Source organism: Lepisma saccharinum, chromosome 16, assembly GCF_977018435.1.
Source record: "Lepisma saccharinum chromosome 16, izLepSacc3.1, whole genome shotgun sequence".
Lineage (NCBI taxonomy): Eukaryota > Metazoa > Arthropoda > Insecta > Zygentoma > Lepismatidae > Lepisma > Lepisma saccharinum.
The window spans coordinates 36,809,717-36,825,618 of record NC_139244.1 but is presented as its reverse complement, the minus strand read 5'-3'; the positions used below and the strand labels follow the sequence as shown (position 1 = coordinate 36,825,618).

At 37.8% G+C, this 15,902-nt stretch overlaps 1 protein-coding gene across 1 annotated transcript in view; it reads right to left on the bottom strand.

Moving 5' to 3' along the window:
* Positions 1-15,902, bottom strand: part of LOC146000030 (reticulophagy regulator 2-like) — a 30,926-nt gene that overhangs the window by 9,002 nt on the left and 6,022 nt on the right. Inside the window, exons 3-5 of the mRNA XM_083137343.1 lie at positions 15,472-15,577; positions 13,753-13,942; positions 12,164-12,319 (exon numbers count right to left, since the gene is read on the bottom strand). Of these exons, the coding sequence (XP_082993469.1) occupies positions 12,164-12,319; positions 13,753-13,942; positions 15,472-15,577 (452 nt within the window). The remainder of the gene's footprint in view (positions 1-12,163; positions 12,320-13,752; positions 13,943-15,471; positions 15,578-15,902) is intronic.

The window sequence follows — 15,902 nt, the reverse complement described above, 5'->3', positions numbered from 1 at the left end:
CCAAACCTGCAGGTTGCATTGTGATTTATGCAGGTTTTTTAGAATTTTAACTTTTTTAACTTTTTTACCTGTGAATAGGCCTACTGTACAAGTTTTATTAGGGAACGGCTTGGTTTTTACGTACTTCTAATAGCAAAATCTTAATATTTTAAATGTACCCTAACCAACCCTTAACCACAATCCTCATATTACATTTTTGACGCAGTACTATGCCAAGTACTTAGTTTTGATACGAACCTGAGGAAAGAGATAGTCAATCTCTGAAACGTCGTTCTACAATAAGAGCACTATACTCACATACGTAAGTACAATTTTTAACTTTCCTTTTCTATATAATGTTTTATTTGTAAAACTGTAACTGTAGAACAATTGTATAATTTTTGTATAACATTTCTATCTTGTTATATGTGTTAAAGGTTTCATCCTGGAATGGAATGTCTCACATTTATGTGTGTTTTCATTTCCAATACATTCGAATGAATACATATTCGTTTCAATGGCATTTACAAAATCACCTCTGACATTTTATGTTAAACAAGTAAGATTATTTTTGTGCACGAGTGTGTTAGCCGATGCGTAGCAAAGTATTTTAGGAACAAGACTTGAAAAAAAATCTTGAAGGACTAACTAATGAAAAATTTATTTGTAATCGAAGATCATAATACCTTTTAAGGTGTGGTAATATTATAATGGGATTGAGATACGAAACTCTCGGATCGGGATCCGGAACTTTCGGATCTGGATCCAGATCTGTAACTTTTGGATCCGTTTGGCCATCCCTAGTTACAATTGCGCAAAAAACATTTAAAAAAATGGTTTTCTTCTTCTACTTGGTAAATGAAACAAGTTTATTCGATCATAGGCTTATAACATAGTTTGTATTGAAGAAAACTATATATAATTTTAAACTCTAGCATTCATAGTAACCAAGGTATTGACAAAAATTGGAATTTTCAATTTCCCATCAAACAAACAAAAAAAAATAGTGTGCTTTTACAATAGGATATTTCTTTTCTCTGAAAGTATCAGCAGCAAGTGCACAATTTTTGCCAAGAGAATGGAACACATATCAGGTAATATTTTGAACCCTCATGTCCCGGCGTTCCCTACCTGAGGGCTCAACGGAACTTAAATTTCTTTAAAAAAAATATTTTTGAAATGTCTTTTTCTTCTTCTATATCCTAAATGAAAATATTTTTTTTTCTCGACATAGGCTTGTACCCTAGACTGTACTGAAAATACTAAGCTATAATTTATAACTAGCATTCGTAGTTACCTACTATATATTTTTATTGAAAACCTTGAGAATTTTAAATATTCTGCCGAAAAAAAACCAAAAAAAACATGGCTTTTACATTAGAAAATATTTCTTATCCGAAAGTATGAGCAGCAAGTGTTCAGATTTTGCCATGAATGGAACACATATCGGGCAATACGCAGGTATGATTTTGAACCCTCGAGTCCTGGCATTGCCTATGTGGGGGGCCGTCAAAATTAAAACTCCGTAAGAAAATTACATTCTTTTACTTTCTTCTTCTTCTTTTATTTGGTACAGGGAAATTAGGGATTTTGAACTGTAGGGTTATAGCCAAATCTTTCCTGAACAAAATGAGGTATCATTTGTACCTCTAGCATTTGTAGTTTCAAAGACAAAAAATATTATTCAAATGTAGGTGCATTTCAAATATCCCGCTTGAAAATATTCCTGGTGTTAGGGACTGCACTGGGAAATTGGCCCTGGCGTTTAAGGGTTAAACAGCTTTTGAAACTGTTTTACAGCACACAAAAGAAAATTCTACAACACACATCATATACAGAACAAGTATTTTGACATTTTTGTAAAACAGAAGTTTACAAATCAATCTGGGGCATAAACCATGGCAACTATTTTTTTTTTTTGCAAGAACGTGGGACCGGCACAAAAATCTGAAATATACAAATGGAAGGGGACTGTGTATGGTACTGTGAAATGTATGAACAATACAGATGATGTGTACCAGGTTTAGGATAGGGAAGGAAGCAAACATCCTTAAATATGGTATAGTGCCACATGCGTTTACAAGTCAGAAAGCATACACTTGCATTACAGGAACAAAAGAAGCCCATACTATTGTAGGACACTATTCCCCACAGTTTCCACCAACTCCCTCTGCCATTTCTCCCCTGAAAAATGACTATTTTGACACTTGAATGCTGTTCACGCCAGTTGACTCAACAATGAATTACCACTGCCCTCTGTACGATAACCGTTCATCACACTGCCCTCTAGTGACATGTTCATATACTACAGGTGCTACGCTCTCCGGGACATATGATCATATTGGTGGCACCATTTAACTTTGAAAAAAAAAATAGTTCCCATGGCTTATGCCCCAGCCCTCGTAGATACTGAAGTTGTATTTATAATTATTTATAAGTATATATTAATATCATCTTATTATTATACAGCATGAACCACTGTTTGGAACACATATGCCTATATTACAGACATCAAGCTTGATACATAAAACGTGGTCCTGGATTCAGATACTGCCATGAGGGTCTACACAATGTACAGTGGAACCCTGATATTACTTTTTTTTCTTCTTCAGGGAACTACAGTGAGAAAACTTAAAATATAGCAAAATCTACATTTGTGAAAGTTTTACAACAATTTTCTCTATTGGGACCATTGAATGTTTAATGTAAGAAAATGTAAAACTGGGGATTGTAAAATCGGAGTTTCACTGTGTTTTCTTTTGAAAAATAAAATTAAAAAAAGCAGGCTTACATTACTGTTATGTACACTTCAACATTCAAGAAATTGTACGTTTACACATAACATGCATTCAACATTCAGAAGCATTGGTGCTCAACAGAGATTCCACGGGGAGAAGTAAAAAACTTGAACAGAGATGATGGAAATTTAGAAGAGGGATGGGTGAATTTTTTTAAAAAATGGGATAGAACAAAGAAAGAAGATCGTAAGATAGGATTCCATGTTACTCCAGAAGTGGTCCATGAGGTTGAGGTGGAACGAGAGTTTGAGTTGAATTGGTGATGCAAGTAGGGGAAGGCGGAACACCGTAGGAGGGGAAATAACCTTTACGACTTCTCGGACGGGAGTAGACTGTCAGAGCAAGCAGAACCACGGAATGTGGTTAGTCAGTTTAATAGGATCCTGGAAAAAGAGGTCTTACGGAGAATGGGCAACACCTTAAAGCAGGATATTTAAGTGGGGATTTCAAAGGAATTGTGACCTGTTTTTAACAAGTTTTTTTAACCAAACCTTTTAACCTAATCCTTTTAACACTCTTGATGCAGCATAAAATGATTTGTGCCTAGAGGAAAGAGGACCTGAGGAAGGGGCCAGTTGAACCTCGAAACTTAGTTTCAAAATTCTATACTCACTCAGGTAAGTAAGACGATTTTATACAGGGAGGTTATTTCAGTCGTTTACCGCGACAGCGCCGGCTGCTTAGCGGCCCCTTCATGCAACAGGTCCCGGCAAATTGCATTGCAGGAAGTCTGTAACAGAAACCGCTTGTTTTGTAATGTTTCCACTTTTCACAATTACAATTGAAATAAGCACGCACCTTGTCGCAATGATGCTGGAAAAGGTGTCCTCCCAAGTACAAATATTTCTGGCACCTTATTTCCGACATCTAATCTTAGATTAGACATCGCTACTTTATCCTCAGTTGTCGCGAGAGTGCCTGCAACTTATCGGGGAGTTGTCAGCCGCGAGAGGGCACTTCATACTGCACCTGTCGGCTGTGATGCCAACGGTAGGGACATGTCCCTACGCATAGGGACTTTTCACTATATTTCGCCCGCGTAGGGACACATTTGCCAAATGAGGGAAAACGTAGGCACTTTTTTCAATCTTGGAAAATAACATTTTATTGTGCAAAGGTGCAAAGCTTACTCGCCAGTCAGTTGCACTTTCTTCGTTCTCGGTTTGGAATGAATAGATTAGTTTATCTGGATACTTTAGCGAGGAGGAGAAAAAAGAACTAACTAACAAATCTCCATCAGAATTTTGGAACATGTTATCGGTTACCAAGAACTTTCAAGGCAAGTTCTTTTTTGAAAACATTTCCACTCTCGCGAAAATAGTGCTAACATTGCCATATTCTAACGTGGAAACGTAAAGAATATTTTCAATGTTAAGTGACACAAAAACAAAAAAGAGAAATAGAATGGGACCAGAATTGTTAAAGACTGCAGGAAATACAGCATCACCAACCAACATCTATCTCTTCACAGCAGCAGCAGCATGTATAACTTCAAATAACACAATCAACAGTAAATGACTCAACGTTATTCATTAGGGGTGTGCGGATCCCGAAAAGTCGGGATCGGGAATAAAAATTTCCCGTCCCAATCCCGATTTTGGGAAATAACTTCCCGACTTTTCGGGATCCCAAGCAGTCGGGAAATACCGAATGGTCACTTTAAAAAGTCGTTAATTCTCGACGTTTTCTGCATTGTAAGTCTCTGGAACTTATTGGAAATTTTAAGTTTTTATTCTACAAATGCAAAAACAAACACTTAAAGTGAAAATGACGTGTAGAATTCGAGATTTCCATGGCTTCAGAAATTTCCCGTCCCGAAAATTTCCCCGACTTGGTCGGGAAATTGCAGATTTTTCCCATCCCGATCCCACCCGGACCAAAAAAATACTGTCCCGCACACCCCTATTATTCATTAAGGCAAGAATTTACAATACCGGACCCTTCTGTAATTTCTATGCTATGTCTTATACTCACGAAATAATTAGTCGTGATGATTTATCTCAAGTTAACATGTTGGGGTGAGGTGAAAAAATTGTTCATTAACATGTAGAAGTTGTAAAATAAGCTTTTCAATTCTCGCAATGATTATCCGCATACAAGTATGGTAGCCATATTAGTTGATATGAACAATTGACATTCAAAATTAGTTACGCTGTCTACAGCGTTGCCACACTGTTGATTTCATACTTGGAGACCATGGATCATGTAAGAATAGCGGAAGAGAACAGTAAAAAAGTTGTTAATGTTGTATAGATTTTTAGGTGGAGTGTGCAGGAGGATTGCCGTGGGCTAATTAATAAACTTATGGATTTCGGTATATTGTCCAAAGAAGGTGCTTACATGTGACAGTGACAATCACGATGTAGAAGAACAAGTGGAATGTGGACTGATTTGATTACAGGTAAGTTTGGCAACAGTGCATCGATCGTAAAATTGCAGGATATGAAAATGGCGTCTTCGATGATGAACGTTTGCCGTTAAAGTGCTACGAAAATACGATTTTTTTTATCGGTTCGTAATCACAATTAGCGCAAAACCATTCACGGATAGCCCCACTGACCATTCTCGGTAAGGTTAGGTTAAGTTAGGTTAGGCAAGGCAAGGCAAACATAGTTAAAATTTGGGGTCGAAAAACCATGCACGGGTAGCGCCACAAACCATTGACGGATAGCCCCACGAACCATTCACGGTATGGTTAGGTTAGGATAGGCAAACATAGTTAAAATTTGGAACCGTAGTAATATCAGGAATGTATATTTCGTTTTTTAAGTATTGGAAACACAAAATCTTCCGGTAAGTAATGAGCAACCGTGCCGATCGCGGACCACACAATTTAACTTATTTTGCAATTTCTACACGTGACCCCCAAATTTTAACTTCAAATTCGTGATTAGGAGGCCTCAATTAGTGAGTATGCGAAATATTACAAAAATCGGGGAGGGGTCCTGTATTGTAAATTCGCTCCTTCATTAATTGTGGAAGCACCGAGCAGAAAGATTTGGTAAGTAAATGTGTATATTTTATCTTCTGTTTTGCACGCTCATGAGGTGTTTTTTTGTTTTTTTTAGTCGCTTTACTTGGCGTACGGACATTTGGTCAGTTGTAGGGAGATTTTGACTACGTCTGTAGGGACATTGCCGGAAAATAGTTAGCAACACTGTTGGCTACCAGACGTAGTGAGTCTACGCTATGTTCACTTCTGTTTGTGTTTATCAGTATGTGTGTTGTTTACACTGTGTTATTGAGTTTGTCTGCTATTCAGTGCCAGTGCTATATTGTGTGTTAATTGTTATTCATTCATTAGTTATTCCGCTAAACAAATATAGTCTTGAACAAAGAGTTTTTATGTACGATAATTACGTGTAAACGAATTCTTGCAGAAAAGTGGTCAGGCAATTACGAGAGACAGGATCTCTTGAACCTAAGAAACATGTTGTATTGCTGTTGAAGGAGGTCATTTTCAATATCTCTTATAACACAGGAGGTTAGTGATCATCATTATTGTTACTTCTAAAAATCATTTTACGCTTTTGGTTTGCTTTATACGCCGGGATGCTGTCTTTCCTTTCTGTCAACTGAGGATAAAGTAGCGATGTCTAATCTAAGATTAGATGTCAGAAATAAGGTGCCAGAAATATTTGTATTTGGGAGGACACCACTTCCAGCATCCTTTCGACAAGGTACGTGCTTATTTCAATTGTAATTGTAACTGTAATTGTGAAAAGTAGAAACATTACAAAACAAGCTGTTTCTGTTACGGACTTCCTGTAAAGCAATTTGCCGGGACCTGTTACATGAAAGTAAGCGACTGAAATAACCTCCCTGTACAAATTTTGTAGAGATTCCAGACACAAAAAAGATAAAATAAATATTTGTGAGTAAATTAATATGGTACAAGAATCACAAAATCATCTTATCCTACTTGCAATACTGAAAAATAAAAGTGGTAATTTTTCTACCTAACCTCAATGTCATCTTATTTAGATATCAACAGAAAATTTTGAAATGTTGAAAGTCATGAAATCTAATTTTTATTTATTTACATTTATTTATAGCACCCAACAGGCTCAACCCAGTTACATAATGCAGTTACAATACATTTACTACAATAGTTATGTTTTTTTTTTTAAGTTTGTATAAACTCATACCAACAATATCAATGGTGTTATTTTCACTTGTAATCATGTTGAAAGAGTTGCATGCTCTCCACACAGGAGAGGTTGAAAGAATTGCTGTTTTGACTCTCTGACAATGAAATAATTTGTGTTAAGGGGCAAAAAATGGGAACATCCAATGTTACAGCTGATAACATGTTGGAATCCTCTATTATACTAAGAACTATAAAATCACAAAGGAGAAAGATTTTCAAATTCCTTCCAAATTATATGTAAGTCTATGGATCGTTTCAAAATCTCAAATGAGGAAAAATTCTTCAGAAAACCTCTCTCAGATAATTACATAGTTCCCTCAACTCCTCCTGTACACAAAACTGCCAGTGACTGTCTTCAGGAAACAATACAAAAGTCACCTACGTGACACTAGTAATACACAGGGGGTGGGGCAGATTACCGGGTGCTCTATTGGTATTGGCTGATATATACATATCGGTGTATTAATAAAATAGGCAAAAAAGGCAAAGGCACACACATATACATGCATGTGCATATATGCCATGAAGGTACAGGTGATGTGGAGGTAGAGAGCTCCACATATTCTTGATCTCGACATAGTTGGCATGATTTGATCAACATCACATCAGGCTGCCTTAGCCCCCAGGGTTGCCCCAAGGTACCCATTTATACGAGGCTGGGTGGGACTCAGAGCCACTCAGAAACAGGGAAATGGCTGGAAAAAATCCTGGTCCAGATCACCTGCCCAGGGATTCGAACCTGAGTCTTCCGCATGGTAGTCAGATGGTCTACCAACTGAGCTACCTTGGCTCTTATCAGTAAAATAACTGATAATTTTACCGATCTGATATATGTATATATATCTTACAATTTAGTGCAATATTCTTCAATTTTATTATAATTTTTATGCATATGAACATAAAATTTCTTTTCTGTACTTTTGAAAAAGTGAATTTCTAAATATGTAGAGCATTGCAAACACTTGGTTGATCTGGTAGCATACACCATTTAACCTTTTGCATCCTGAGCGCCTTGATTGAGATCCTACATGTAACCCATTGCATCCCGATCGAGATACTCTAGCATGCTCGTAGTTTTTATATTATAATGTCGCTATTTTTGGCTGGATTTGCGATTTACTTCTGTTACATTATTGTTAACACACATATTCAACAATTATGACTCTTGCATGTCTTGGTGTCGAACAAAAAAGGCGGGAAAATGGCAGCTTTTTTGTGCAGCTTCCTCACAAAGGAAAAATAATTCCGACAAACAAAGGACAGATTTGTTAGCAATTCTTTTCTTCCACCACTGGAAACTAGACGGGTGAAAAGTTTGCTTCTCGGTACCCAAGGTCAGAAGGAGTTTTCCCCATGTCACCACAAGGGCAGGGAGGGGGGAAGAGGGGTTGAGGAAAACTGCACTATTACAAAGAAAAGTCCGAAAGCAAGACGAAAACAGGTCTTTGTTGCCAAGCACATGTTTTTCAAGTTGTTGCAATGTGACCTGCATTGTCTAAAAATAGAAAGGTGTCACAGATGCAAGAAAGGGGAAGATTTGGCACGTTTTCGTCACCCCTTTCCTGGTTATCGTTCTAGCAACATCCCGTAGCTCAGCGGTGGTGGTTTCGAGCGTGCATCACTTGGCTTTTTTTGTGTGAAGTTTGTTATATGACCTCATCAATTAGATTGTGAGTGTGTGTGTTTGTGGGAACGAGCTGTTCAAGTGCCATTAGTGATAATAGTGCCTGGAGTGTTTCCAAAAGGCTTATAGTCGACCACGGCTTCTCTTCTTTTCCAATGACTTTTTGACCAAATGTGAACTTACGTATAATCTGAAAGAGTCAGTGGCACGCAGGCATGTCGTTTTGGGGGTACAAGTCGTGTTCTTTTGTTTATATGATAATAGCGCAATTATTTTCATGTTCCTAAAACTCTACCGATTATTTCCATGTTTATTGTTACAATGTCTTGTACTTTTTGTCGGGGTGGGGGTGAAACCCCAATTTTTTTCACACAAATTCTTGAATTTTCAGGTTCATCCCCCCTTCCCTCCCTCCATACATGTGCATAAATTTTATATAGTCAGAATCTATAGTTCATTCTGAGTATAACGATATATCATTTGTCTGTCTACGGCAATTAGCGTCTGATCTACAGTTGTTTGAAGGTAACTATGCATTTTGTTGAAATTCAAGACTTGAGTCAGTGGCATGCGGACATGTCGTTTTGGCAGTACAAGTTGTGTTCTATTAATCATATGATAATAGTGCAATTATTTTCTCGTTCCTAACACTCCAGCGATTATATCCATGTGTATTGTTACAATGTCTTGTACTTTTTGTCGGGGGGGGGGCATTTTTTCTTAATTTTTTTTTTGAATTTTAAGTTTCCTCCCCTCCTCCCTCCATATATACACCGAATGTGCATAAATTTTATATAGTCCGAATCTATGGTTCATTCCAAGTAAAACGATATATCATTTGTCTGTCTACGGCAATTAGCGTCCGATCTACAGTCATGTTTATAAAACTCTTCAGTTTGCTGTAAATCAACTCGGGCAGCAAGGGGGTTACATGTGAAAGAGGCTCGGGTGGCTAAAGGTTAATCTCAATGAACCATTGAGGTTCTTCAAGGACCATTTAGAATTTTTTATCTGATCGGCAGAATATCGGATATCAGTAAATTTTATATCGGTACTTTATCGGTATTGGTCATAATTTCATATCGGTCCATCCCTACAATACACTATAAGATCGTGGCTACAAGATCATCAGCAGCTTATAGAGATCACAGCTTTGGATAACACAGTTCTTGCAGTGTTTATAAGCTCCAGTGAATAAGCCTGAGGCTAGGAGAAACATTTCAATTTTAGCTGTCATCTTTATTATCTTGGGGTCCAACTGACACTCCAAGTTGTGGCACAATGTATTTATATTTTGTTAATTTGCAACGCTTTTCAGTCACTTTTGACTAATTGCAAAGATGAGGATGAAAATCCTGATTACATGAAACTAATAAAGGGGCAGTTGTACCCTGGCCAGGCATCAAACCTGAAACCCTCAACAACAAAATCACAAGTCCAACTGTAGACACACTAGGATACTGAGGTGGATTTTGGCAAAATGTGAATGAAAGCTTCAAATAAAATTGGATCTACAAATTGTATTTTTTAAATATGTTATTTGTTGCTAAAGGATAATAATGGAGAAACTGAGTGGTATTGGAACTGTATCATCTGATCCTTATTCTCTTGTGAATGTCGTTTAGCTTCTTCTTTCATTTACTTGATTGCTTTCCTCATGTGGGGAATAAGGAAGTGTGTGCATGTAGTTAATATTAATCAGCTGTAACACAATTAATTTTAATTCAACATGCATTTTAAATTTTCAATTTTCATTTAGGGGAAAAAGAACTTACTAAGTCCATGGGGGAAAAAAGAATGGTTTTCCACGTACAAGGTAACCAAAAAAGTTCTTGCCGTTCGAGAGCAGTGATAAACAAAGAGCAATACAGTGGACGGTACGTACCTTTAGGTTTCGAAGTAATCTCCATCATCATTCAACACCTTTTGCCAACGTTCCTGCAGCTGCACAATAACCTGGTGATAAAACTGGCGGGCTTGGATGCAAAGAAGTCCGTGAGTGCATTCCGCAGGTCTCCTTCATTCGCGAAGGATCTCCCACGGAGGTGGTTGTCGAGGGAATGAAACACGTGGTAATCTGTTGGTGCAAGTTCCGGTGAATATGGTGGATGGCACAGTGTCTCCCAGCCAAGTTGATGAAGGGTCTCCCGGGTCCTCTTTGCCACATGTGGCTTGGCATTGTCGTGCAGGAACAGCACACCCTTGCGATTCACCCAGGCTGGCTCCTTCTGCCGCAATGCACGGTACATCCTTTGCAACTGCTGAGAGTAGAGGTCAGCAGTGATGGTCTGACTAGGTGGAAGGAGCTCGTAATGCACCACTTGCCGACAATTCCACCATCCAGAGAGCATAACCTTTCGTGGGTGCAGAGGTGGTTGTGAGGTGTGAGGAACAGGGTCAAGTGGCGACAACCAATGTCTGGTACGCTTGAGAGTGTCATAGAGGACCCACTTTTCGTCACCAGTGAGCAAGCGATCAAATATGGGTGTGTTCAGGTGCCGAGTGAGCAAGGACAAACAGGCTGTCACTCGTTGTTCCTTGTTGGCTGCCTACAATGTGTGGGGTACCCACTTGCTTAAATTGTATGACTTCCCTATCCCATGCAGGTGCAGTCTGACTGTTTCAGTGGAAACATGGAACCTTTCTGCAAGTTCATCACACGTTACACCACTGTCCTCCTCGATGGCTGCTTTCAGAGCCTCGTCATCCATCACATGTGGTCGTCCACTGCGAGGTTCATCCGAAAGGCTCATCTCCTGAACGGAATTTCTTGAGCCAATGCCTCGCAGTGCGTTCGTTCACGACATTCTCCCCAAATGCCTGGCAAATGTGGCAACTTGATGTAGCAGCTGACAGGCCCACTTTAAAGTCATGCAACAAACACACGCGGACAAGTTGTTTCGATACCTCCATTTCTCTTCGACACTGGACGAGCTATGACTGCTGTATGTGCGTAACGTGCCTGTATTACAGACAGTCGATGGTCAGACTAACTCCCAATCGCTTGGCAGGCACGTGCGTCATTTCGTTTCCTCTCTGTGAGTGCATAATTAATGGGACGTCAAAAACGGCAAGAACTTTTTTGGTTACCTTGTAGTTGCCACCCTACATCAACTGACAACTACAACTTTTCCCTCTTCAGGAGGACTACATAGGCAAAATGAATATGATTTGATTTGGTTCATTTTACTTAGCATTTCTGTCACTTTTGGTTAATCACAAAGATGAGGACGAATGATGATATGATGAAGAAACACTCATAAAGATTAGTGATGCCCAGGCCGGAATTCAAACTGGGAACCTCTGGCATCATAGTTCACTGTGCTAACCACTGTGCCATGGAGGCTAGCACAAAATGAATATTAGCCTAACTAAATGTTTATTAATTTTCTATTACACTAGTTCACTAAAATGTTCTTACCTAGAAGAAATTCAGAATGAAAGATTCTCGCATGCATCTATTGGTGGATATGAAAACAATAATTTCTGAAAAAGGACAAGTTTACAAAATTCCAAAGTATCTCACAAATCACAAAAGTAATTAACTTGATAAAATTTCCCTGGTTACAAGGCAATCTTAAAATTTGTAGAAGTAGTAAAGATGTCACTCACCTCCACCATAAGACACATCAATGCCAAATTCTTCTGCAAGCAGTTTTGAATCATCTTCTTCAACCTCTGCATCAAATGATTCTCCAGCTGATTTTAGCAAAGCCATGTTTTCTCTGTTCTCTTCCGGAAGATATTCCTCATCTCCACTGTCTGTCCCTACAATACAATAACAAACACCTTATTGCGTTCCATATTGAACTTTGGAAATTTAGCACACATTCATCATGCACTATCAGACATCATAAACAATTAATTTCAATCACGAAAATACATTCTAACAGCACATGTTGGACAGAATATTTTCGTATCAATTGAAGACTACCTTTTTTAAAATTTAGCACAGACTGGAGTAACAGCCCATGAGGGCTAGTGCCTACCTACTGACCAGTTACGGGGTGATGTGTGGTCAGCACAACAAATCATCAGTCGTTGTTGTAGGTTTCCATGACAGGGTTACGCTACTCATTCGTAGCTCCCACACTTCTTCATTACGGTGGGTGGCCACCGGTCCTATACATAGGCCGAAATCTTTGGAGAAAAGTTGTCACTCTTCCCCCAGGAGACTTGAACCTGTGCATGTCCCTCAGCCAGAGCTAAAAACTTGCACCTTAGACCACATGGCCACTGTATGGGACTTTGCACCAACATTATCAAGGAATAAATGAAGGAAGGTCTAAATGGTTGTAAAACATTTTAGTACTCAGTAATGTATGCACAAAACCACAATGCCACAGTGAGGGCCAAATGACTGAACTTTCAATCGACAACATTTCTCATTTGTAGCTTGTTACATTCTGAGATAAAAGGGTGATAACCTTTTGGTGCTTCTCAATTGACTCCCTTGGAAAGAAAGACTGACCAGCAAATAAATTTTATCTAAACAGCATTAATGGTTTCTGGGATGTTTAGATCATGTGATGGTTTGCTCTTGACCAACACACATGTGTATGTGTTCTGAAATATCAAAGAAATGAAAGGTATCAACCACAAAAAGTGCCCTTTAATATTGGTGTTTAATATAAATGATTGTAGTTACATGGATATTGCAAAGCTCTACAATGAAACTACATCACCCAATTCAAGTCCTAATAGTATGATAAAACTGAATGCTGCAGAATAGACATTTAATAGTGCAAATGGTCTATTTCCACATGGAAAGTGTAAAAAAAATCTCCACCATATACAGGGTGTCTCATAAGTAATAGTGCAAACTGACACAGGTGAAAGTACACAATAATAGAAGCAAAAAGTCTCTGTAAACATGGGTCTGGAAACGAGCCATTCGAGATAATCGCGAATGTGTGATTACAAGCCGCCACTGACTTCATTGAGAATATGGGTAGGAATATTTTTACATCTCTACAATTGTAATAACTAACACACTGTTTGAATTGCAATTTTTAATCACCATATCCATGATATAAATAATCCGTACTTGCAACTTACTCAAAGTGCATACTTTATCCAAACCTTGTATTATGAGCTCTGAATTCAGCGAATAAACATTATAATTGTGGGTAAAAATTATACATGCTGGAAATTTTGAATAAGGTATAACGTTGAGCATAACACCTGAATAAACTACTCACCACTAACAGCTGGCAAAAATAGGTTCCAAAAGCTTCTAAATTTTGTGAACTTGGAGCTTGGCAAGACATACAGGTATATGCCAGGTCCTATCATGATTACCATGAGTAGGATGTAAGTCAGAAATATTCCTGGAACCAAGCAACCAATAGCAGCAAGGCACGTGAAGAAACCGGACATTACAAGGCAAAACTGTAAATAATTATAACCACAAATCAACACAATAAATGTTGAACTATAAATTCTTGCACAGATCTTACTAAGTACTGAATTATACGTATGCCAAAAACTGATAAAGAAGTAGAATCTTAAATTCAGCATGTTGTGATGAAAATTTTGCTAGGAATCCATTAATAACAGGTTTTAATATTTACATAGAGTAAAAAAAAATGTAAAGTGGAAAGATGAACAAACTATCACACTGATACATAAAATGTCGACAACTTAATGAAACATTGTTTTGTTAAACGTAGCTAGACATGTGAAATTTGGAGGCATTTGTATTTGTAGTTTTGTTATTTAGCATTGCTTTTCTGACTTGCAGTGATGAGGATGAACAACAAACATCATTTAGATTATTTTTGCTTAAAACTATTCCTACCCCTTCCTTATAGTTTGTTTCAATAATATGTTTTGAAAAACTGGATATATGTTCACTTTTTATAATGGATCTCAAATATTCAGAAATTCTCTCCTTGACCCTAGAAAGTGAACGTGTCATGTGCCAAACATTAAAGCTAACCATTTGTCTGCTGGACTACGGATTTCTCCAGTATTAAAATACAGCCTAAATTTTGCAAAAACTATCTTCTTTAATACAAAGGTTAGTAATTACTCCCCAAAATACAAGAATGGCATGGCAGGAATACAAAATTATATTGTTATGTCTTGTGTGCACTCAAAACAACCCTTTGACTGGTGTTCAACACACATGGCTTTGGGGCAATGACAGCAGAAGAATCTGGTCATTCTCCTCTTGCTTGAGGGATGCACAGTTTTTCCTTCCTTGTTATTGTTGAGCATCTGCGTTAGTTATTTGCATTTCCACATTCAGGATGATAGCAAAATCTTACGAAGTTGTTGTGGAAGTTTTGATGTACGTGGACACTAACGTTTCGTCTGCCAGACGCCGCAAATTAACTGATAAAAACACACTCAAGGAAGGTTTGAAAAAAGGACACCGATACTACCTCATCAGTCTCTCAGATCCAAATATAGGTAGACAGAACGGGGAAAGGAATATTTTAGTGGAAGGGGGTGAAACAAGAAAAACGGCCCCACATGAGTAGTCTGCCAGATGACAGGATTAATTGGACTTTTACTTTGGCCAAGATATTTCTATTGCAACTGCAAATACCTGCATTTAATAAAGGATCTCTCTAATAAGCTTTATATTGAGAGAGTTGAGTTTCCAATTAACTTTTCAGGTATGTATAGTATTTTCTTTCCTTTTTCCATGACCCTTCAGAGTTTTCTGATAATCCTGAAATAGTGAGTTAACCACTTTCTCATATATTCTCTTTTGGTTTAAATCCTTTGGGATTTTTCCAAAGGTTGATATTTATAACACTGGGATTATATATGTTCAATACAGCATCTTTCTTTGTTCCATAAATTGATATTTTGACCAGGAACATGAGTGGCGGTGTAGTGGACAAATCTGGAATCAGATGTGAGTTTGAAATGTTCTTTTACTATCAACATGAAAAAATAATACATACCGATCCATGTTTATTCTGCCTGTGGGTTTTTAACTTGCCATAATAGTATTTGCAAGTTTTGCAGGATTCATTCAAGTAGCGACTAATCTCTGGAACACTAAGTACACTGAAAAAAAAGACCACATTATGTATTTGCAACAACTGAGGCACTCACACTCAAAACAAAGTATGTTTATTCAAATGGCACTCTTCAACTGCTCTAAGATACAGGGATTGCTAACCTTCTATGTAAATATACAACAATCCCATAAATCTAAGTACTATCAAAGTCAAATTTCATATAAATTATATTTGCAGGTTTTAAATTTAATTAAATTAAATTCCAAAGTTGGAGCAAATGCAGCACCAAATTTCCATACTTGTGTTGGTGTTGCATGAGAAGTGAAAAATAGTTATCCATATTTTTCTCTCTGTACTACTGTGAAAATCTG